Source organism: Rattus norvegicus, chromosome 5 (genome assembly GCF_021556685.1).
Source record: "Rattus norvegicus strain SHRSP/BbbUtx chromosome 5, alternate assembly SHRSP_T2T, whole genome shotgun sequence".
NCBI classification, from domain to species: Eukaryota; Metazoa; Chordata; class Mammalia; order Rodentia; family Muridae; genus Rattus; species Rattus norvegicus.
In genome coordinates, this window is record NC_141538.1 from 122,107,125 (window position 1) to 122,130,269 (window position 23,145).

Here is a 23,145-nt window from a genome sequence, read left to right on the forward strand (position 1 = left end):
GAAGAATTAGGCACCATGTGTATAAAGTGCCATCACACAGATATCGGCCAATAACCATTACTACTGTTGATAATAATAAATAGAAGTGGGTGTCACACTGTTAGTTTTGGAGCTGGAACTACATGGAGCCCTCAGATTCAGAAATGGGTCCAGGAATGAGAAAGTCTGCTGGGAACACCTATTCCCCTGGCACCTGTCTCCTTGGGGTGGGATGAGATCTGGATGTGGAAAATCGCAGATGCTGGTTTCCGTTAGTGTCATAGCACACTTTTATTTACGATGCACTGACCTTAGACCTGCTCTGGGGCTTTACATGTATGGCCATGTAAGATCTGGAGTTTGAGTAGGGTATTTTCTTTTTTCTTGGATTTTTTAAATTTACATTTCAAATGCTATCCCCTTTCCTGATTTCCCATTCATAAACCCCATATCCCATATTCCCCCCCCCCTTTTATATGGGTGTTCCCCCTCCCCAACCACCCAACCCTTCCCACCTCCCTGCTCTGACATTCCCCTACACTGGGGGTTTCAGCCTTGGCAGGACCCAGGGCTTCTCCTATTGGTGCCCAACAAGGCCATCCTCTGCTACATATGCAGCTGAAGCCATGGGTCTGTCCATGGCTCTTTGGATGGTAGTTTAGTGAGTGCCTGGGAGCTCTGGTTGGTTGGTATTGTTGTTTTAATGGGGTTGCAAACCTCTTCAGCTCCTTTAATCCTTTTCTAACTCCTCTAATAGGGACCCCCTTCTCAGTTCAATGGTTGGTTGCTAGTGTTCACCTCTGCATTTGTTATGCTCTGACAGAGCCTCTCACGAGACAGCTATGTCAGTCTCCTGTCAGCGTGCACTTCTTGGCATCAGCAGTATTGTCTGGGTTTGTTAGCTGTGTTGTATGTGGGCTGGATCCCGAGTTGGGGCAGGCTCTGAATGGTCATTCCTTCTGTCTCTGCTCCAAACTTTGTCTCCATATTTCCTCCTATGAATATTTTTTGTTCCCCCTTTTAAGAAGGAGTGAAGCATCTGCACTTTGGTCGCCCTTGTTCTTGAGCTTCATGTAGTCTATGGATTGTTTCTTGTGTAATCTGAGCTTTTGGGTTAATATCCACTTTTCAGTGAGTGCATACCATGTGTGGGTTTTTTTTTTTTTTTTTTGTTACTTCACTCAGGATATTTTCCAGTTCCATCCATTTACCTATGAATTTCAGAAAGTCATTGTTTTTGATAGCCGAGTAGTATTCCATTGTGTAGATGTACCACATTTTCTGTATTCATTTCTCTGTTGAAGGGCATCTGGGTTCTTTCCAGCTTCTGGCTATTATAAACAAGACTGCTATGAACATAGTGGAGCACGTGTCTTTTTGTTATGTTGGAGCAACTTTTGAGTATATGTCAAGGGGAGGTATAGCTGGGTCCTCAGTTAGTGAATGTCCAATTTTCTGAGGAACCTCCAGACTGATTTCTAGAGAGGTTGTACCAGTTTGCAGTCCCACCAACAATGGAGGAGTGTTCCTCTTTCTCCACATCCTCACCAGCATCTGTTGTCACCTGAGTTTTTTATCTTAGCCATTCTGACTGGTGTGAGGTGGAATCTTAGGGTTGTTTTGATTTGTATTTCCCTGATGACTACGGATGTTGAACATTTCTTTAGGCACTTCGATATTCCTCAACTGAGAATTTTTTGTTTAGCTCTGTACCATATTTTTAAATAGGGTTTTTGAATCTCTGGAGTCTAACTTCTTGAGTTCTTTTTATACATTGTCTATTAGCCCTCTATCAGATGTAACATTGGTAAAGATCTTTTCCCAATCTGTTGGTTGCCATTTTGTCCTAATGACAGTGTCCTTTGCCTTACAGAAGCTTTGCGATTTTATGAGGTCCCAAATGTCTTGATCTTAGAGCATAAGACATTGGTGTTCTGTTCAGGAAATTTTCCTCAGTGCCCATGTGTTCAAGGCTCTTCCCTACTTTTTCTATTAGTTTGAGTGTATCTGGTTTTATGTGGAGGTCCTTGATCCACTTGTACTTGAGGTTTGTACAGGGCAGTAAGAATGGATTGATCTGCATTCTTCTACATGCTGACCTCCAAGTTGAACCAGCACCATTTGTTGAAAATGCTGCCTTTTTTCCACTGGATGGTTTTAGTTCCTTTGTCGAAGATCAAGTGACCATAGGTGTGTGGGTTCATTTCTGGGTCTTCAATTCTATTCCATTGATCTATCTGCCTGTCTCTGTACCAATACCATGGAGTTTTTAATCACCATTGCCCTGTAATACAGCTTGAGGTCAGGGATGGTGATTCCCCCAGAAGTTCTTTTATTGTTGAGGATAGTTTTTGATATCTTGTTTTTTTTTTGTTATTCTAAATGAATTTGCAAATTGCTCTTTCTAACTCTATGAAGAATTGAATTGGAACTTTGATGGGGATTGCATTGAATCTGTCGATTGCTTTTGGCTAAATGCCCATTTTTACTATATTAATCCTGCCAATCCATGAGCATGGTAGTTCTTTCCATCTTCTGAGATCTTCTTCAATTTCTTTCTTCAGAGACTTGAAATTCTTGTCATACAGATCTTTCACTTGCTTGGTTAGAGTCACACCGAGGCATTTTATATTATCTGGGACTATTGTGAAGGATGTCAATGCCCTAATTTCATTTTCAGCCTGTTTAGAAGACTACTGATTTGTTTTGAGTTAATTTAATATCCAGCCTCGTTGCTGAAGTTGTTTATCAGACTTAGTAGTTCTCTGGTGGCACTTTTGGGATTACTTAATTATACTATCATTTAATCTACAAATAGTGATATTTAGACCTTTTCCTTTCCTATTTGTATCCCTTTGACCTCCTTTTGTTGTTTGATTGCTCTGGCTTGGACTTGAAGTATTATATTAAACAGATAGAAAGAGAGAGGGCAGCCTTGTCTGGTTCCTGACTTTAGAGGGATTGCTTCAAGTTTCTCTCCATTTAGTTTGATATTGGCTACTGGTTTGTTGTATATTGCTTTTGCTATGGTTAGGAATGGGCCTTCAATTCCTGATCTTTCCAAAACTTTTTAACAAGTAGGGTGTTGAATTTTTGTCAAATGCTTTCTCAGCATGTAATAAGATGATCATGTGTTGTTTTTTCCTTTGAGTTTGTTCATACAGTGGGTTCTGTTGATGGATTTCAGTGAACTGAAAGGACAGTTGTTGTTGCAGAAAGCAGTTGGAGAGAAACACTGTCCATGGATCCTTATTCCAAACATTACCTTGGGGGCCCACATCAATCTTTCTCTTTCTCCTCTTTTTTTCCCCTTTCTTACCATTTTTCAGTATTTTCTTGACAAGCCTTTGGCATTCACAGGACCCTTTGCCTCTGATATCACTTTCTCTTAAATCATGGGATTAGTCTCAGGCTGACTCAGAAAGCTTTGGCAAGCCCCTCTACAAGGCCTAGCAGGGACAAAAGGGGTGGTTGAGGATGAAAGATTATATCATGTAATCTAACCATTTAAGGTGGGGAAACCTACCTCCTCCTAACTCCTCAGTGGTTATAAAGGAGTTAAAACCACAGGTTTAGCAAAGCAATTTTCTGAATGCTGTTATAGGTACCGTAACCCCTCCTTTTCACCTAGTACTTTGTTCATGATGCTGGCACATGCCTGACACTGCAGACCCTGTGTACTCTGCTCATTTTGTATACACTTACAAGGGGTACAATGGCTTAAGTTGTAATGGTTACAATGGGATTAACAGTTTAAAGTAGGACAACAGTTGTATTGTAGGTTATGCAAATGTGTTTCTCAGAATCACTGATTGTATACTAGGTCTTAGCAGTCTGAGCATTTTTCCCCTTTATTTTTTTTTAACTTGAGTATTTCTTATTTACATTTCGAGTGTTATTTCCCCTTTACTTTTAAGTTTTGAAATTGTTGGGTTTTGTCTTTTTAACCTTGTCTAAAGAGCTGTTTGGCACAGTTCCTATCCTTTCTGTAGAGGTCTTGGATTACTAGATAGTTTCTAAGATGAAGGAAGATTCCACTGAAGAAGGCCTGTGTTGCAAAAAAAAAAAAAAAAAAGCTGGAGAACTTCAGATCCAAAGGGTTTGTAATGAATGAAGGAGACAGACTGATATGGTAGTTTGCACAAAATGTTAATGTAGCTACAAAGCAAGCAAATCTATACAAAAGTCAAAGATTTTAGGAAGGGATGCCTCTAAGCCTGTTTTCTGGTGCCCAATCTTTACTATCCCAGCCATACAATCTCAGAAAAACAAAACAACAAACAAACAAACAAACAAACAAACAAAAAACCACACACACACACGCACACAGAAAGAGTTGTCCTGCAAAGTGAGGTCTAACTAAGCCCACACTGAAGGTCACTTCTCCCCATTCTTATCCAGCGCCCCACTTTTTCCACCTGTCCTCTCAGGCAAGTTTCCTAGCAGCCAGCCAGTGAGAAAGGGCTGGACCCCAGATTGAGAATCAGGGTTGGATGGCTCAGAATCCAGGATCCCTGAAGAGTTAAAATGAAGGAGCTCTTCTGAGGTAGTGAAAGTAGGAGAGGGCTGAGACTAGAAGTGGAGATCCCGGATCGCGCGGGGTTGCTGAGTAAATTCGGAGACTACCGGAATGAAGTTCTAAGTGGCAGGAATTATAACTAGTAGAATACGAGCTGAGTGGTGGAGGCGGGATCAGTCCAAGGGGGCGGAGTTCTGCACACCCGAGTGGGATTGGTGCGGCCAAGACCAGAGTTCTGCGAGCCGGGGGCGGAGTCCCGAAGTGGAGGAGGGCGTCGGGGGAGGGTCTCCATGGGCTGGAGGCAGGATTGTGTGCCAGAGTGGGGCGGAACTGTGGGCGGAGCGGAACTGGGCCCCGCAGAGGAGGAGCTCAGAGTGTCAGGTATCGGAACTCGTACAGGAAATGCTGAGTGCCTGTAGGGCAAAATCTGGCATAATTGGGTAAACGTCATGATTGGCAGAATTCTAAACCAGTAGGAATCAGGTTCTGCATGGAGAGCGGAGTTGGGCCTCTGGGGGCGGGGTTAAGATCAGAGGCGGGGCTTAGCTGAAGAGGCGGGGCTCCGTTGGCTGAGTATGGAGTTAATGCCGTCAGGGGGCGGACCGAGCTTTGGATTCGCGCGCCGGCTCTGGCTAGTCTGGGTGTGGGCGGCTTTTGGAGAAAGCCGGAAGCAGCGACAGCCCCAGCTCCAGAGACATGGCGGGCGTTAAAGGTACACTGCGACCCTCGCCCGCGGCTAATGGGTGGGGGTCGCTCCCGGCTGCAGGCTGAGTAGCGTGCAGCCTGTGTGCGGGTGTGCGAGCTCGTGCAGACCGCGGCCTCCCGGATGCGCGGCAGAGGTGTTTCGCCGAGCCTATAAATGCTCGCGCCCACGCCCACGCCCTCCCGTTCCCAGGCGGGGGCTTCCCCCGTGGGCTGTACGTTCCACAGTGGTCCCCTGGGCTTCTCAGTTCCCCGTAGGTCACATCAGGGTCCCACATCCTCACCTTCCTGCCCCGCCGCAGTTTCCTGTGGCTTACAGAGGAGCCTTTGTGTCCAGGATGTGTGTTGGAAACTTGGTCCTGTTGTTCCTTTACGATTTTCTCGCTGGGCAGAATTAATTTCGGGCGTGTGGCAGTGGAAAGTAACCAGAAATATTCTATTTGACACAACCTTGGGGCTGCAATTAGGTGGGATTTTAACAAGACTTTCTTGAGTGTTTTCTTTACTGGTCTGCGAACAAAGCAGTGGGTGTGCTATTTGTGTTCTTGAATAGTGTTAACAGGGGGGTACCGAGATTATCACCCTGATCCGTATGAATGCAGAGCAATGGGGGTTGAGTGGAGATGAAGTTATTGGGAGGCTTCCTGGTATTCGGATTTCTGGTCATCCGCACAGAGTAGACTTAACTTGTCTCTGTGTTTGACTTCCTTTCCTTGAAAACTATCCACAAAGACCTTCCCATTTACCCGATATCTGCAAGATGGACACAGTGTATGCTCCTGTGGGTGCATTATACATTTATCTGACCAGTTTTGGAGGACAATATCAGCCATGTAATCATGGTTTACTTGGGCAGTGTTCACTGTATGATATATCCGTTTGAAGGCAGTGTAGAAGGCATGAAAAATTGTGTCTCACTGCTTCAGAGTGTTTTAGTCATGGGCAGAAAGTACAAAATAGCAACAGTCGTTGATGTACTAATGTAGTGAAAAGGAACACAGGCTATGAAGTAGACAAGAGCACTGAAGTAAAACAGATAATTCAACTGCTATTGAGAGACTGGCTATGCTGGAGACTTAAGGTAAAAGATAAGTGAGGAGTTTGGACTGAGTTGATAGCCACAAATTATTATATTGCTGTGATGTGTGCTCTGAGACAGTTGGGAAAATAGAGATAATATAGTAGAGTGAATCATGCTCCTCCAAAAGATAGGTTTAAAGTAGTAACTCCCTGATGCCAAGTAAGGGTGTGGCCTTATTTGCAAATAGCAGATGTCATCAACCCAAGGTAGTATTGCCTTGAATGATGTCCTTCAGATAAGAAGGGAAAAAGCACCCTGGAAAGACAGAAGCAGAGGACCCCAAGATGGCTTAGTAGGAAAGGCACTCGCTGCCGAGCCTTAAGACCTGAGTTTGGTCCCTGGGACCTACAGGGTAAAAGGAGAGAACCAACTCTGACCTCCCCATTTGCACATGCAGTATGGTGCTTGGCTCTAAGTAGTAAACCTAAATAAGTAATTAAAAGAAAAAACAGTAACAGAAATTGAAGTGGTGTAGCTACAAGCCCAGCAGTGGTATAGACACTAGCAACACTGGGCATTAGGCAAGGAAGCTTGCTCTCTAAAGATTTAAGAGAGAATGGCCCAGCCGACGCCTTGATTTCAGAAGTCTAGCCTCTAGAACTGAGAATTAATTTCCCTTGTTCAGAGTCACCCTGACTGTAGTAATCCGTTGTGAAGCTAATATGGATGACCACTGTATGGGGGAAATCAGCAGAAGATCAATCCTTGAGCTGAATTTACAGGGCTCTGTAAAGGTTGGGTTGAGACCAGAATACATTCACAAGACTGGGGCTGAAGCCATGGCAGAACACATCTTGTCTTTTCATTTCCACAGGCTCTTGCAGGCAGAGTAGGGAGCATTGAAGCTGGAGAAGTTAGGGGTCGGGTTGTAGTGAGCCTCTAGTGGAAGGACAGCATGCAGGCTAACACACACAAGTGCCTGTCGCATATGTGAAGGAAGGACTGGAAGGTGCTTGGTTTGGCAGCAGGCAGCGAGCGAGCATACCCGATGCCCTGCACAGAGCTCAAGAGAAGACAGTAGTTTTGAATGAGGTCTGGGTAAAATGAGTTACTTTGATTTGCTACAGTTACAGCTATGGTTTCAGCCCTTTAAGATTGGCCTTCAAGGGAGATGAAGCATGTGTTTGGGAGGGTAGGGGTGGAGTTACATCTTAGATTTGAGGTCCTTGGTGACTTTGGCTCTGTGGCACAGTAGTCCAGACTGGAAGTGGAGTTCTTAGGATCTATTGTGGGCTGGAGCCATGGATATGCCTTGGCTCTTATACTGGGAACTTTGGGTTGAACTCAGCTTTTCAGCAGTCATGTGTGAATCGAAAAGAGATGGACTTGAATTGTCGGTTAACTCCTACTGAAATTTAGAAATGGCACGAGTTGCCAAGATGACTTAGCAGGTAAAGGCTTGCACACAACCCCAGTGATCTCAGTTCAATCCCAGGAGCCTATGGGAAGATGGAAGGAAAGTACTGATTTCATAAGATTGTCCTGTTTACATGTGGTGAAGCACTATACACCCCGTTGTTCATATACTCAGTTTGAAAAGAGAGGGAGTAGGCAGAAATACAATTTTTAAACACACACACACACACACACACACACACAAACACACACACACACACGGCTTGAAGGCATCCAGCCGGTTGTGAAATTTGAGAGACTGTATCGGAACAGAAGAAGTAGGTCTGTAGTTTTCATGCTGTGGGTTCACAGCTGGAAGAGGGACTGCTGTAGGTCGTCTGATACAGAGAAGGGTCAGGGCTACAAGGGAAAGGCCAGGCAACTTCTGAACTGGTAAGTATTTGTCCATTAAAAATACCATATTAAGAGAAAAAAAAGATACAAACAAATATAGAGATTACTTCATCATCCCCTGATATCTATTCCTGGAAGGGATATTAGTATCTTTGTATTAAACAGCACCCCCCCCCAATCGATTAAATAAGAGAAAGCAACAGCAACAACAACAAAAAAAATCTTAGTCAGTGACTATATTAGGGATTAGAGATGTTCAGAAGAAAGTTTGGATGACCCAGCGTCCTGTGCTTTTGAGTTATCATTTTATCAAATAATATATCTAGGTGAGTGGAGACTTCCCATAGCTAGCATTGGGTGAGCCCCTTTGCCAAGCACTGTGTATAGATTATCTAACTTGATTGCCATAAACCCAACGAAATGGGACCATCTTTGTCCTTTTACAAGCAAGAAACTAGGCTCAGAGAGGTCCAGCCGCCTGAAGTCATGCAAACAATCGGACGCAGACTGGCCATCTGAACAACCCATTTGGTGACTGGGAGTCAACCAGCAAAGTGGAAAAGGCAAATATGTTCAGTTGGGAGTATCCAGTGTGTGTAGGAAAGAGGTGCATTGACTGCCAGTTGGGGATTGTTTCCTATGAAAGCATGAAAGCACTCCTCCAATGCTTGATGTAATTGTGGTTTGAGCACACAGAGACCGTCTGGGATATAATCAGGGAAAGAGAGCAGTCAGCGTTCAGAAGGTGTAAGAGTAACCTGCCTATGGTTGTGAGTTCCCCTGACTGTATTGACAAACTTGGCTGACCGTCCTCCTCCGGCAAATATAGAGAGAGCCCACGCGGTAGTTAGGGCCAGCTGCTGGGGTGGCAAGACATTTTTCCACCTTTGGCGTTAACAGTGGTGGACAGAGGCAGGTCTCTTAATCACTTTGGGCTACTGTACTAAATGAACCACAAACTACTGCATAGTCTAAATTATGACTTAATCCTGAGTTCTGAAGGCCAGGAAGTCCAAGATCAAGGAAGAGACAGAGCGAAAGAGAACTGGAGTTCATTTCTCTCATGTTAAGACACTGATTCTGTCAAAAGAACTCTACCACCATGTCCTCATCTAAATCTAAGGCTTCCTAAGTGTATGGCTGTGCCTGCCTATTATCCCAGCTCTTGAGCTGTGGAGGCAGGAGGATCTCAAGTTGGAAGATTTAAAACGTACATAGACATTCAGTTACATAGGTCGTATTCATCTGGTAGTCAGATGTAACATCAATTAATGAAATAAGTAAGTTGTTTCATTTGCTTACATTTATGCCCTCTCCTTATGTTTTATATTAAAAATGTATGTGTGTGTGTGTGGGGGGGGGTATGCACACCTGTGGAGGCTACAGGATAGCCAGCAGCAGATGATCTTCTTCTGTCGTATGAGTCCTGGAGATTGAACTCAGGTCATCAGGCTTGGCAGCAGGTGCCCTATCTGCTGAGCCCTCCGCCAGCCCCTTGCGCCTCTTTTTAAGTGAAAATGTGTTGTTGATATATACCATAAGCTCAGCTTTTTAAAATGTAAAACGCTTTATCATATTTACAAGGCCATGCTGCCATCACTGCGCTCTGTCCCCATGACATCTTTCACCCCTAAATGACTACGGACTAGCACCTTTAACAGGAAGTTGTGTTTTCCACAGCTCTTGTGGCACTCTCCTTCAGTGGGGCAATTGGGCTGACCTTTCTTATGCTGGGATGTGCCTTGGAGGACTATGGGTAAGTTGTTTTGAAAAATAAATCAGTGTGTGTGTGTGTGTGTGTGTGTGTGTGTGTGTGTGTATGCTTGTGTGCAGTTGTGTGTGGAGGTGATGTGTCTTCCTTAGTCTCTTTTCTATGTTATTTTTTTTCCCACCTTATCCTCCCCTCCGTGCTGGGGCTTCAGTCATGCACCACTGCATCAGACTTTTTACTTGGGTGCTAGGGATTGAACTCAGGCCCCTGTTTTCGCACAGCCAGCCCTTTACCTACTGAGCCATTTTGTGAGCTCTCAAGGAAACTTCTTTCTGTGTCTTTGTTCCTGTTACCGTCAGAGCCTGATCAGTGTAGCCCATGCAGCAAGGCATGAGTTAGTGAAGTCTAGATTAAGAATTCAACCCGTTCAGACACCAGTATATTTGTGTAGAGAAAACCTCTTTTCCAAAAAAAAAAAAAAAAAAAAAAAGGATGTATTCATTTAATAAATAGTTGTCACATTCTGAATCTGGAGCAGCTGTGGGTGTGAGAATGAGTCCGCCCTTGCAGTTGTAGTCAGGAGGAACTTGGAGAGCAGACGTACATTTCTCACGAGCAAAGACTTAGTGGATAAAGGAGAGTTTCTCTGAATCACCGGTATAGGGGAAAATCAGTAACCTTCATCCTACAACCCACTAGAGGAGGATTAATCAAATATGAAGAGATAGCTTTTGGGGGCGTTGTATGCTCTGTAGAGGCGGTTAGATTATGTGTCCCAGACAACAAAAGCTAGAAAAACAAATGGAATTCGCCCAGATGTGAGGCTAGGTAGGAACGTGCTGACTGAGACTGGAGTCAGGGAATCCTAAGGAACGGCTGTAATAGATAAAATTGGTGGCAGTAGGTTTTATAAACTGATAATCTGGAATCAAGTGAGTTCACACCAGCTGTGCAGGGAATGGCTTGAACACCTTGACCTAAAATTGGTGACTAAGACCAGCTGGGGAAAACGCCAAGACCAAAAGCAACTTAGGGAAGGAGAGTTTATTTCAGTTTCTAGTTGCAGTTCATTATGAAGGGAAGTTAGGGCAGGAAGTCAAGTCAGGGACTAGAGGAGGCAGGAACTGAAACAGGCCATGGAGGAATTCTAGTCACTGGCTTGTTCCTCATTGCTTGCCACCCTGGGGCCACTTGCTGGGGTGGCACCACACAGAGTGGGCTGGACCTTCCACATCAATCATAAATCAAGAAATCAGTGGTTCTCAACCTTCCTAATGCTACGACCCTTTAATAAAGATTACAGTTCATGTTATGGTGAACCCCTCCCCCCATAAAATTATTTCGTGTTGCCACTTCATAACTGTAATTTTGCCACAGTTAATGAATAGTAGTGTAACTATCTAATATATAGGCTATCTGATATTCAATCCCCCAAAGGGGTCATGACCTATACATAGGTTAAGAACTGCTGCTGTAGACCAAACTTACACGGCCAAACTGACAAGCCAGAATCCCTCTTCTAAAATGACTCTAGCTTGTGTCAAGTTGGTAAGAAACTAGTCAGGAAAACATTGCTGAGTTCAAATCTACCGTGGAGTTGGAATTGTTTAAATATGATGTAACCAAAAGCATTTGTTCAGAGTTTTCACAGCTATTACTGTATTTTCATTTAGGAATATGTTGTTCCCCTTCCCGAGTGAACACCAAAGCCCAGAGTATCAGAAACCTTGCTCATCGTACAACAGTAAATGGCAGACGTGGCTGTGTCTCTGTGCTCTAACTCTCCTGTGGCACTGTTGTTCCAGGACTAATTGAATCCAGGTGTTTGAATTCCCTGTAATGTGCCGTGTCTCTGTAGGATGAGAACAGCACACATTACTGCCACCATGAGGCAACTCATGGTGACAGTAACTTGGGACTTTCATCTGCATCAGCAGTTGGCAGAGTGGACAGTGTAGCTGCTGCCCACTTCTGTGGTTAAGGCTGTGTTGGGACCACTATCACTGCTTTTGCAGCACAGAGGCAGGGTGTAGAGGTGAAGAGACCTGTGGTCACCAGCCACTCGTGTTTTCTGTTTGGTCTCTTTCCATTTTATAAATAATGTTATGTTTAATGTCTAAATTTTGTATATGAAAAGACTTACTTCAAGGCTTAATCTACATGGAGGCCATCTCCTAGACTGTGCCTCAGAAAACTGCCACAGTATTCTAGGAAGAGTGCAGGGCTCTTTTCCTAGAGACATCAGGTGACAGTTAGGTCCCTTCTCTGTAGCTTGCTTCCTCACTGGCTTTGTCCTGACATCACCTAATAGCCTCTTGCAACAGTACTTTCTGCTGGTTTCTGGAATGTATTTCTGGAAATCTCTTCACTTTCAAATGAGTTTCAAATGGAGAGCCCACATTCTTCGTTTCCATCCAGAGCCTGCAGAACACTCCCTTCTGCTTCCTGCTTGTCACCCTGACTGACTTCCTACATCTGGGGCTTCACTGCAGCCTGCTCAAGGCTGCTTGCTCTGTGGGTGGATCGCATGGTTACAGTTTGGTGATAGGGTCTATTATTGTTTCGAGTGTTTATGATAGTGACTGGCTGGTGAGCTGTTTTCTTTAAAGGGTGTCTAACTGAAGGCAACAAGGATGATACATTGTTTTGAAAGTATTTATAGGGAAACCCAATTAGAAATTCAGTGGGAATTCTTAGCAACTGCAGGTAGTTTTGCTTTGTGTTAGATTATGTTTGTGATTTACTGTAATACGGGTAGGGTTGGGTACATCTAGTGAGCAAATGTTCATTTTCATTCCTTCCACACTAAAATCTCTTTTTTCCCTACCTTTTCATCAAGTGCAAATGGAACGTCCCACTCTAGGTTCTGGGATAAATGGAGACTGACTAAGACAAATCATATCTCTGTTCTAATGATCACAAAGATACCAGGTGATGGCTGTGCAGAAAGCTAGAGAGGGGTGCTGTATGCCAGGATCAGCTGGGGTCACCTTCAGGAAGCTTAGACGGCACAGCAGTGAGAGAGCCCAAGGCAGGCTTGGGACCAGAGTGTATAGGGAGAAGACTGCAGTGGCTGTAGGGTCAGAGAATGAGGGTAGGGTAGTCCAGAGTGGTTAGAGGAAGAGACATAAGGGAGCAGGTAAGAAGCCTCATTTGTAACTTCTCAGTCAGTAGAACCATTCAGGCATACGTGCACTCAGAAGTTAGCTCGTGTAAGGCACTGTAATGTGTTCTGTAGGGCAAACAGAGGTGGCCTTTTACGGTCCTGTTCCGAGGGTTGTTCATCAGGGCCAGTGGTGCAGCTCAGCAGTAGAGTGCTTGCCTAGCATGTACACAGTCCTTGGTTCAGTCCCCATGCAAAAACCCGCAGATCTCTAACATAAAAAGCAGTTGTTCCTCAGTCGTACACTGAATACTTGTTTCTTAACATAGACTGCATACGTATCAGTAAGGAATATTTTTCTAACTTAATCTGTGCCTGGCAGAAATATCCTCATGTTTTAATATTCATAAGTGATTCATGTTTTTACTTAGACATTTAAAATAGTGATGTTGAAACAACAGTGTGCCTTTGAGCTAAGATGTAACTTTTCTTCTTGGTTTCTTCTGCGTTCCACTGACAACAGCGTTTACTGGCCCCTGTTCGTCTTGATTTTCTACGTCATCTCCCCCATCCCCTACTTCATTGCCAAAAGGGTCACCTATGACTCGGACGCGACTAGCAGTGCCTGTCGGGAACTGGCATATTTCTTCACCACTGGGATTGTTGTTTCTGCCTTTGGATTTCCTGTTATTCTTGCTCGCGTGGCTGTGGTGAGTTCTGTTTTCTGTTGTTTTACTCAGTGGTCAGGGTTTGTTTCAAAGGCCTGTGTCTGAGGGTTCAAGTTTATTTTCATTGCTTCGGCTCTCCCTGGAGCTGGCTGTAGCTTTAGTTTCTCTTTCCTTTTGGTCAGTGTCTCGGTCATACCTTGAGAGTGCTTTCTTGGTGTCTCTTACAACTTTTGGTAGTGAGATTCTTTTTTTTTTTTTTTTTTTCTTTTTTTCGGAGCTGGGGACCGAACCCAGGGCCTTGTGCTTGCTAGGCAAGCGCTCTACCACTGAGCTAAATCCCAACCCCTCTCTTACAACTTTTAGTCAAAGCATATGATGTCTTTCTTTTTCCATATTAAGCTATTCTCTTCAGTCGTTCTTAGATTCCTGCCTCTTAAACCATGGGGCAATCCATAAGTTAATCAATACAAATAAGGCTTTTCCAATCACAGAATGAAGGCCATATCAAAGTGGAACCGGGGACCGACTTCTCAGGGATTCTGGAGTGTACTGAGGAATATCCAGTGAGCTTTTGTTTTGTTTTTGTTTTTTACTAGAAAACAAAGGTTGTGCTATAATTTATTCTTATTTATTTATACACTCCAAATTTTATTCCCCTCCCAGTCCAAACCTCCCCCCGCCCCCTGAGGGTTCCACATCCCATACCACCCCCCAACCATCTTCACAAGGATGTCCCCACCCCACTCACCCCACTTTATTCAGATTCTTGATGTTCTCCGACTTGCCTGCTTTTTGTTTTTATTCTGCCAATCATATTGGCTATCAGAAATGCACAATTTTGTTTATTTGTATTTATTTGTATTTTTTATTTATATTTATTTTTTATGTATTACAAATACAAGTATATGTATTTGTATTTATATTTTATTTGTATTTTTAAAATGTATTTATTTGTTTATTGGATATTAACTATCTCAGGGACATCTGCTATTTATGAAATGCCGAGACTGAAAGCTCTATGCTGTCAGCACTCAGAGAACTGATAGCGGCCTGATGAGCATGCTGAAGAATACCACAGATGGGGAGGGAGACTGATGAGAGTACTAGGAGGACCAAGAGGAGAGAGAGGGCAGCCGCTGCTTGATAAGAGCCTCTAAGGCCAGCTAGGATTCGGATTAAAGTAGAGAAGAGGGTTGGAATGGCACACGAGTCTGAAAAAGCGGTGCATGGCTTATGTAACAGTGTAATATGATGAAGCTGAAAGGAGGTGGTAAGAGTAAGTTCCCTGAAGCCTGCTCAGCAGAGCCCCGAAGGCTGCCTCAGCTTGAACTTTACATAAGCATTGAGGAACAATGACGCTCTGAGCTCAGCTGACTCTGGCCTCATTCATCAACCGTAAGGTTTGTGGTAAATGTTCCTGTTTTCAGCCTTGTGATGGTGTTTGGAGAAGCAGCTTTCATGGTTGTTTCTTTTGGTTAACTTGGGGGAGGCGGGAGAGAGAGAGAGAGAGAGGGAGGGTGGGAGGGAGGGAGGGAGAGAGAGAGAGAGAGAGAGAGAGAGAGAGAGAGAGAGAGAGAGAGAGAATATGAATGAGAATACCCACTAGAGGGCACTCTCATCCCCAGCTATGCATCCATAGAACCATCTGCCCAGCTGTGGATTCTTGTTCATGTTCAAAGTGTGTCTTGCCTGGAAAAGAAGCAAACAGATTCATAACTTTCCAATTTCTGTTCTTTGTGAAAGGTTGGTGCCTGTGGAACTGTTTGCACCCCATGTTGTAATTGGATCAGTGATAATCCTGCTACGCGTGTTTTCCTTGAGGCAGTTACCGTAAATAAAAACAAGTAGAGACGAGTCTTACAGAGATGATATTAAGGGTGATACTAGACTTAATTAACAAGCATTGTGGAATCAATCAAACATGACCGGGAAGCTCACTATCCTCCACCCAGGACATCACTTAGCAACATTGTGTCATGCTTCAGTGGGGTGTCTGATGGAGAAGAGTGAGAGAGTCAGGAAGAATACAACATGAAGAGGACTTAACACTTCTCTTGTGTTTCAGATCAAGTGGGGAGCCTGTGGTCTTGTGCTGGCTGGCAATGCTGTTATTTTCCTCACGATCCAAGGCTTCTTCCTCGTCTTTGGGAGAGGAGATGATTTCAGTTGGGAACAGTGGTAGCACTTCCTTCTCATGGGAAGCATGGAGTGTCTTAGAATTTGTATTGTACGTATATGTGTGCACTTGTGTTTTCTTACAGATTTGAATATGCTGAGTTTTATACCTTTATATCATGATCATCTTAGGGAAGATGTTGTAAACAAACGATGAGTTTTACTCCTGGCAAACAGGTCACTCCATTGACTCAAAGTGAATTGTTTTTATCTTCTGGTTCCCAGAAAACCTGTTACTATGGCCCTGTAGACAGCCACTCATTTACCCAGGGGGTCTAAACCTTTGGGATATGCTTGTGTAATCAGAAACACTGGGGCAGCAGATCTCCTACAGCTCAAACGTAAGTGGCGCTCTCCCCGTACCCTGTAGACTCATCTCAGAGTGAGTCTCATGCACACAGAGCATCAGCGTCTGCTAGGGGGCTACTGGGGATGCAGGATCAGAGAATCCCATCAGGATCAGAGAATCCCATGGGTACCGTGGATGAGATTCCACACTTGGCACATACTGATGTGTAAGAAGATTTGTGTAGAGAAATGTACATCGCAGCTCTGCTGTCTTCCTCTTGGCACAGCCACTTGCCTTCTCTGGGTGTTGCATGCTCATTTGCAGAAAAAACAAAACAAAACAAAACAAAAAAAACCCACCTGCCCCATGTTGTGAATGAATTCAGACTTTAGGTGTTTCTAACATGTTTAAGTCTATAATATTTGTGTTGTTCCTGAAATTTGGGGGGCGGGAGGGGCTGTTCTTAGGAAGGAACAGATAAGTCCTAACATCATCTAAAAGGCAATGGCTGATTGCTCAGAATAAGTTACAAAAATAACCAAAAATCCTCTCTGGGGTGCAGAGAGGGAAATGGGGCTGGAATTGGTCCCTACTTTAAGTGGAGGGCAGGTTAGACAATTCTTGAAAATGTCCCTTCAAGAGGTGGTGCTCCCCCCGCCCCTCTGTGGTGCCCCCATCCCCGACTCACATTCCCCTTTGGTAGGTAGTGGGCCTCCTGAAGGGCTTAAGTCAAGAGCAAGCGAAGGGCAGGGGTCATTGAAGTCACACCTCAGCGCACTGTTCGTCCTTTGTATTGAACTTGATGTCACCTCCTCAGGAAACACAGGGGTCCACGTCACGTTGGTTTTTCTAGCTCCTCTCTTTTATCTGGACCCTAGCGGGAGAAGGTTCAAAACTACAATTACCCTCTAAGGATGTCATCAGCGGCGTTTCGGTGTTGATGCTGCTAGTTAATGAGTGTTCAGAGCACTCTCCTTTGAGGCTTGTGGTCAGAGGAATGGACACACCAGGCCAGGGCTGGCCGCTGTGACGCTGGGACCAGCAGGTGAACGGACAGAGGACAGTGTGCAGTGTTACTTTTTGGCCTGTGCAGTACATTATGTTTTCAATATTTTGTGTACATATAAAATTGTTAGAGCTGTCATTTCTAGTATTTACATTAGAAAAATTATTTAGATACATGATCATTTAACTGGCATTTTTAATCATGGCACTTGCTGTTGTAATAAATTTGACTTTTAACACTGAAGGAGAATTGAATTTCATAAATCTTTAATCTCAATTTACGTTGTTTAAAAGATGAATGACAATTTCTTCACACTTTGGAGTTCTGAGCAGTAATCCTGTCTTAGAATGGACCTCTGCAATACTATTTTGACTGTCCGGTTGGCTTTAGTAACTTTTCTTTCCCACAGATGGCAAAGCTATTAGTTTATTTGACTTCTTTTGGAAGTGTCTTGGTTGTTTGATAATGAACATCTCAAATAACCAAGATAACTTTCATATAGGAGCTTAAAGTACTGCTCCTTTCCCCCTTTCTTTTCTCTTTTTAAGATAGGGTCTTCCTCAGTAGCCCAGCCTACCTTCAAGCTCACTTGATACAAGTATTTTGATTACAAGCACATACACCATATCTGGCTTAAGAGTTACCTCTTGATTTTATTTCTAGAAGGATGAAATGTACCTGCATAAAGAGTATTGAAAGGCTGGAGAGCTGGTTCAGTGGTTAAGAGCACTTGGTGCTCTCGCAGAGGACCTGGGTTCAGTTCCCAGCACGAACTTAAGTTGATTCAACAGTAATTCCAAGGTATCCAGTACCTTATGGCTCTGCAGTACCTACACACACAGACACACACAGACATACACACACACACACACACACACACACAGACACACACACACACACACACACACAGAGACATATACATGAAATAAAGAAATCTTTTAAAAAGTATTTGAATTGATAGATTATTATTAGATTTGTTGTGTATCTAAAGCATTTATTCCATAGTGCCAAGTATTTTAAGCAATGTTAGCCATATAGGAGTATTTACAGTTTTTTCCTGATCAGAATGATGGATGTCTTTCTTTCCTTCCAAGAAGCACCCATCCTTATATTGTAGAATTCATTTAAAAGTTCAGAGCATATTGATTACATTTGTAAAACTGAGACTACACTTTAAAGACTTGCCCACAAGTAAGAATTCTCACGTGGGGACTGACACATTCTATCAACTAGCTTCTAGGAGAATGGAAAACACCATTCCACAGCCAAGTTATTATGAATGGGCAGGAGCAGGTAAACTGTTGACCCTGACCTGTGAGGCTAAAGGTCTCTACCCAAGTGTGAAACAGGAATCCTGTCCCAAAAGTGTGGACAAGTTTTGGAGGAAGATAGTGGGAGTTTCCACCTCTTTTTCAGAACAAGGCCTTTCTCCCTTGCTTTTCACTCTGCCCCCTGGTACCCATGTTGTCTAGGCACCTTCTTGTGAGTTTCAGGACTTCCTCTTCCAACCAGGAATCTTCTTTTTACCCTGTCTTTCCTCCCATCTCTCTTCCTACTTCAACTTTACCCATCCTCACCCCATTTCTCCCCATTAATCAGCTTTCTAGCTCAGCTGACAAACCATGTGCTGTTGAAAGTCGTCTGATTCAGTTTCTCCACCGAAGGAATAGATGCCTTCCTCTTCCCTCCTCTTCCCTCCTCTTCTGAAACTGGTGTCCATCGCAGCAGGTGCCCCATGTGCCACAGCTGTGTGCTTGTGAGAGAACTTCCGTCCTGGTGCTCAGTCACGGAAAGAGCAAGCAGCCCAGCCATGTAGAGAACATGATAGTGTTTGGGGTGGGACAACCCATCCTTTCCTTGGGCCAGGATTCTCAGTTGTTTTATGTTCAGAGATGTTTATTTGATTCCCCCCTGAAAAGGAACCCATGTACATTTCTTAAAGACCTCCAGAAATCTACCTCTTAGTTACCTCCTCACTGGGAATTTTTCCAGAAGCTGAAATGTCATTATGTTAACGATACCTCTGACACTCTGAAAAGAGTGCTCAGATGACGTCATAAAGTATGCTTTCTCGGGGTTGGGGATTTAGCTCAGTGGTAGAGCGCTTGCCTAGCGAGCGCAAGGCCCTGGGTTTGGTCCCCAGCTCCGAAAAAAAGAAAAAAGAAAAAAAAAAAAGTATGCTTTCTCATAATTGACTAAATCAAATTTTGTATCCTAGTAGAACCGAAAAAATGTTTATGATGATGCTGGCATTTCCCACACATCACATTTAATTATAGCGTGGACATCTTAATTGAGTAGATGAGTGTAACTTGTGTGTTTCTATTCTATTTTTCCTAGAGAATTGCCTTTGTTTACAAAAGTCCTAGCATATGAGTTATGATTTGCTTTTAAATGGCCAGGCTGCAAGGGTAGCGCAGTGGTGTGGACAACCCAACCACGATGCCAAAGATCACGAGTCTGTTTTCAGGTGCAGGGCGTGTGATGAAAATGATCACTTTTCAAGTAAAACTTGTCACTTAACACTTCAACCACGGAGGCTTTTATGCACGTCATTAAATTAAAAAGATTCTACTGTGCTTTGGGGCCCATTATATTTGGAAGGAGGACCAGAAGATTTGTTTTCCAGTGCTTTTGTCTAGATGATCTTGATATAAATGTGACTGGCTGTGACCTGCTCTCACACTAGTTGAAGAGGAGCATTCTTGGTGCTGAAAGCAGTATCTGCCAGGAAGGACTCCATTACCACTGGACTGGGGATAGTCTGCCTTGAGAGGTGGCAGACTTAGGTGCAGATGGCGAGGTTAATCCACACTGTGCTGTAGTGAACGGGTGGAGACGTGCGTCAGTGGATAAAGGGCTTGCTACCAGTGTGTGAGAACTGAGTTCAGATTCTTGGCACCCACATAAAAAGCTGAGTAGGTGTGGTGGCCCACCAGTAATCTCAGTACATGGGATCCTTGAGAAGTTTGCTAGCCAGACTATCCCAGTTGGCAAGTGCAGAACAGTAGAGGAAAATGTCTGACATCAACTTTGGCCTCCACATGTATTCCACATATCTGGGGCTATGTAGGTATATGTACCTGTTCACATACACGCAAGAGAAAGTATGCTGTACTGGAAAAGGGAGGCAAATCTAACTGCAGAAAGGGCATATTCAAATGTGAAGTGACACAGAAGGAACTCTTGGTCCTCATGTTCTGTATATTAAGGAAGATTGAATCTGATGTTCACAAGTGGGTTTGGGCAACTAGCTTACAAGTTAGTTGTTTGTGTTACCTCACAGCTGCATAGTTCAACTACCAGAAACAGAAACTTGGCAATGCAGATGTAAGTATAAAAGGCCCCCAAAAAGAACAGTTCCCAAGGAAAACCAATAGGTAACAATCTTGAAAGAACTGTCCATCCTTAGCACTGGGAATACAGGGTAGTGGGAGACTTGAGACCATTCACTGGAACGCAGCACACCATGGAGATTGCATTGGGTCCCTTCAATGTTGACTATTTGAAAAGGATGCTAGGGCACTTCTCACACTTTCACGTTAGTGGATGACAAAGGTATGCATTCATTTTCCTTTCTCAAAAAAATTAAAATGTAGCAGTGCTAATAATTGTCATGCAATTATTAATTACCAGTGCTTCGGCTATCATCTATGTATCTCTGATAACCATTCACTTTATATGTTAAAGCATGAATGTACCAGGCTTCTGTCTTAAGACTTCATCCCCTCTATCACCTCTCTATCTATTCTACCACCACTCTATTCGGGAGAGTTCTAAGAGCTCTCCCAAAGGTCGGCTCGTTCCCCTGACACAACCACAGTTCTCTAGCACATCTGCTTATACTCCAGTAAGCCAGGTTTCAGCACCACCTCCACCCCAGCAACACCCTTTCTTGTATTGTTTTGATCCAGGATCTCAGTTTGGAGCTCTGGGCTATCCTGGAATTCACTATGTAGACTAGGGTGGGTTCAGAATCACTCAGATCCTCCTGGCTCTGCCTTCTGTGTGCTGGGATTGAAGGTGTGCACCACCACATTCAATCTGGTCACCCACTTTAATAAGCCAGCTAAAAGAGCTAAATAAATAGTGAAATGGTAAAAACTAAAACTAAAATAAAATAGAGGGGGGAGGGAGGGAGAGAAACAAAAACAGACAGAAGGAGGGATGGATTGAGAGTTGCATAGTAGGGCTACATTGGGAAGAGAGAAAATGATCCAATGATTTAAGTCCATCTTCTGCATTCTAACATGAAGTTTGGGATTAAATATTCAAGTCTATGCATAATTAAGCAGTCTGGTCAAGATGTGGTCATGTCCATCACTGTCTCTGTTCTAGTCTCTTCTCAAGGAAGTCTGACAAGTTACCAGCACTGCATGAGGTTTATTTCAGGTGTAGTGGTTTGAATAGATTTGGCCCCTATAAACTCATGTGTTTGAATACGTGGCTCACATGGAGTGACACTATTAGGAGGTGTGTCCTTGTTGAAATGGGTGTGTCCTTGTTGGAGGAAGTCACTGTGGGGACAGGCTTTGGGGTCCCATGCTCAAACTCCCCCAGTGTGGAAGAGACGGTCCCCTCCTGACTGCCTGTGGATCAAGATGTAGGACTCCTCCAGCGTCATGTCTACCTCATGCTGCCATGCTTCCTGCCATGATGATAATGGACTGAACCTCTGAAATGGTAAGCCAGCCCTAACTAAATGTTGTCCTTTATAAGACTTGCCTTGGTCATGCCATTGTCTTTACAGCAATGGAACCTTAACTAAGACATCAGGAGACAGTTTCCTTGTTTGGCTGGAAGTATATAATCCATAAGGAAAAGCCATCAACATGAACCTTTCCTACCTTCTGCTCACTGATTTGGAGATTTCATGCTGTCTCATGGTATTAGTTACTTCTCTTTTGCTGTGACAAAACACCATGTCACCACCTACTTACTGAAGTTCTTATTTGAGCTCATAGTTCCACAAGGTTAGGACCCCTAATGGGGAGACAACAGGGCAATAGGCAACAGACATGGTGGCTGGACTGGATGCTGAGAGCTTCTAGGACTCGTATCTCAAACTCCAAGCATGAAGCAGAGAGTGAGTTGAAAGTGATATATGGCTTTGAAACCCGCTTCCAGTGACACACTTCCTTTTACAAGACTTCCCTGAACGCTATTCCCAACTGAGAACTGAGTATTCATACACTTGAGCCTATAGGGGACGTTTTCATTCAAACCACCACACTTTACCTTCTATAGGCAGATGGCTCACATTTCTAAATCAGACTCCTCTCATCCCCAGAATATAAAGCTGGCAATATGTCCTGTTCACTTGAGTCTCAATATACAACACTGAAGGTCACGGTCTTGTTTTTCTTTAAGCCTCCAGTTTCTTGGGCCACAAGACTTGGAATGTTTGAAAGGTTCTCTCTCTCTCTCTCTCTCTCTCTCTCTCTCTCTCTCTCTCTCTTTCTCTCTCTCTCTCTCCAGTCTTACAAAATTGACCCTCTACAAATATGAAGTCCATTAGTTTTTGTATATGCAAAGATCTGTGCAGCCACCACCTTTAATTTCAGAATGTCGTCACCATCCCACATGAAGTTGCATATGCGTTAGAAGTTACTCATTTTCCCTTCCCCACCCCCTTGGAACTCCAGGAAGTCCTATGGCTCTGAAGCCTGTCTCTATAGATAACTAGTGTGCAATGAGTCTGGGAAGGCAAGCTTGCGTTGCAGCTCCAGATTAAGGTTGGGTGGGAGGTTAGCTTGCTGTTTTCTCTTGTCTCTTAACTCAGCAAAGTAGCTTAAATGTTTAGACAAATGGTTCTCAAAGTACTTTCCAGAGGCTCTATGAAGAGCACCACCACACCCCACACCCCACACCCCACACCCCACACCCCACACCCCACACCCCTGTGGTTACTAATGCAATGTATCCTAGCTTATTCTGGTGTTTGGAAATTTCCGGAATTCGTGCATGTTAAAATGTACATTTTTAGAAATTGATTTGTTTTTCACTCAGTGCTCCCTTGCTTGCCTTTTCCAGTTACACCTGTTATAATATCTGCAAACCCATCATCCCAATAAGTGGTTATTTAAAAATTCCCCAAACAACTTAAAATACAAAATAGCCCCTTTAATTGCTGTTGTGGTTTGAATATGAAGTGTTTGCCACG

At 43.8% G+C, this 23,145-nt stretch overlaps 2 protein-coding genes across 2 annotated transcripts in view; both read left to right on the forward strand.

Moving 5' to 3' along the window:
* Positions 1–5,109: 5,109 nt before the first annotated feature.
* Positions 5,110–23,145, forward strand: part of Lepr (leptin receptor) — a 179,865-nt gene continuing 161,829 nt past the window's right edge. The window contains 2 exon segments of the mRNA NM_012596.3: positions 5,110–5,210; positions 9,711–9,786. The gene's annotated coding sequence lies outside the window, so the exon portion shown is untranslated.
* Leprot (leptin receptor overlapping transcript) lies at positions 5,176–17,225 on the forward strand. The gene is given in 4 exon segments (NM_020099.2): positions 5,176–5,210; positions 9,711–9,786; positions 13,368–13,554; positions 15,578–17,225. Coding segments are annotated over 4 exon segments (396 nt in total). The 5' UTR covers positions 5,176–5,194; the 3' UTR covers positions 15,695–17,225.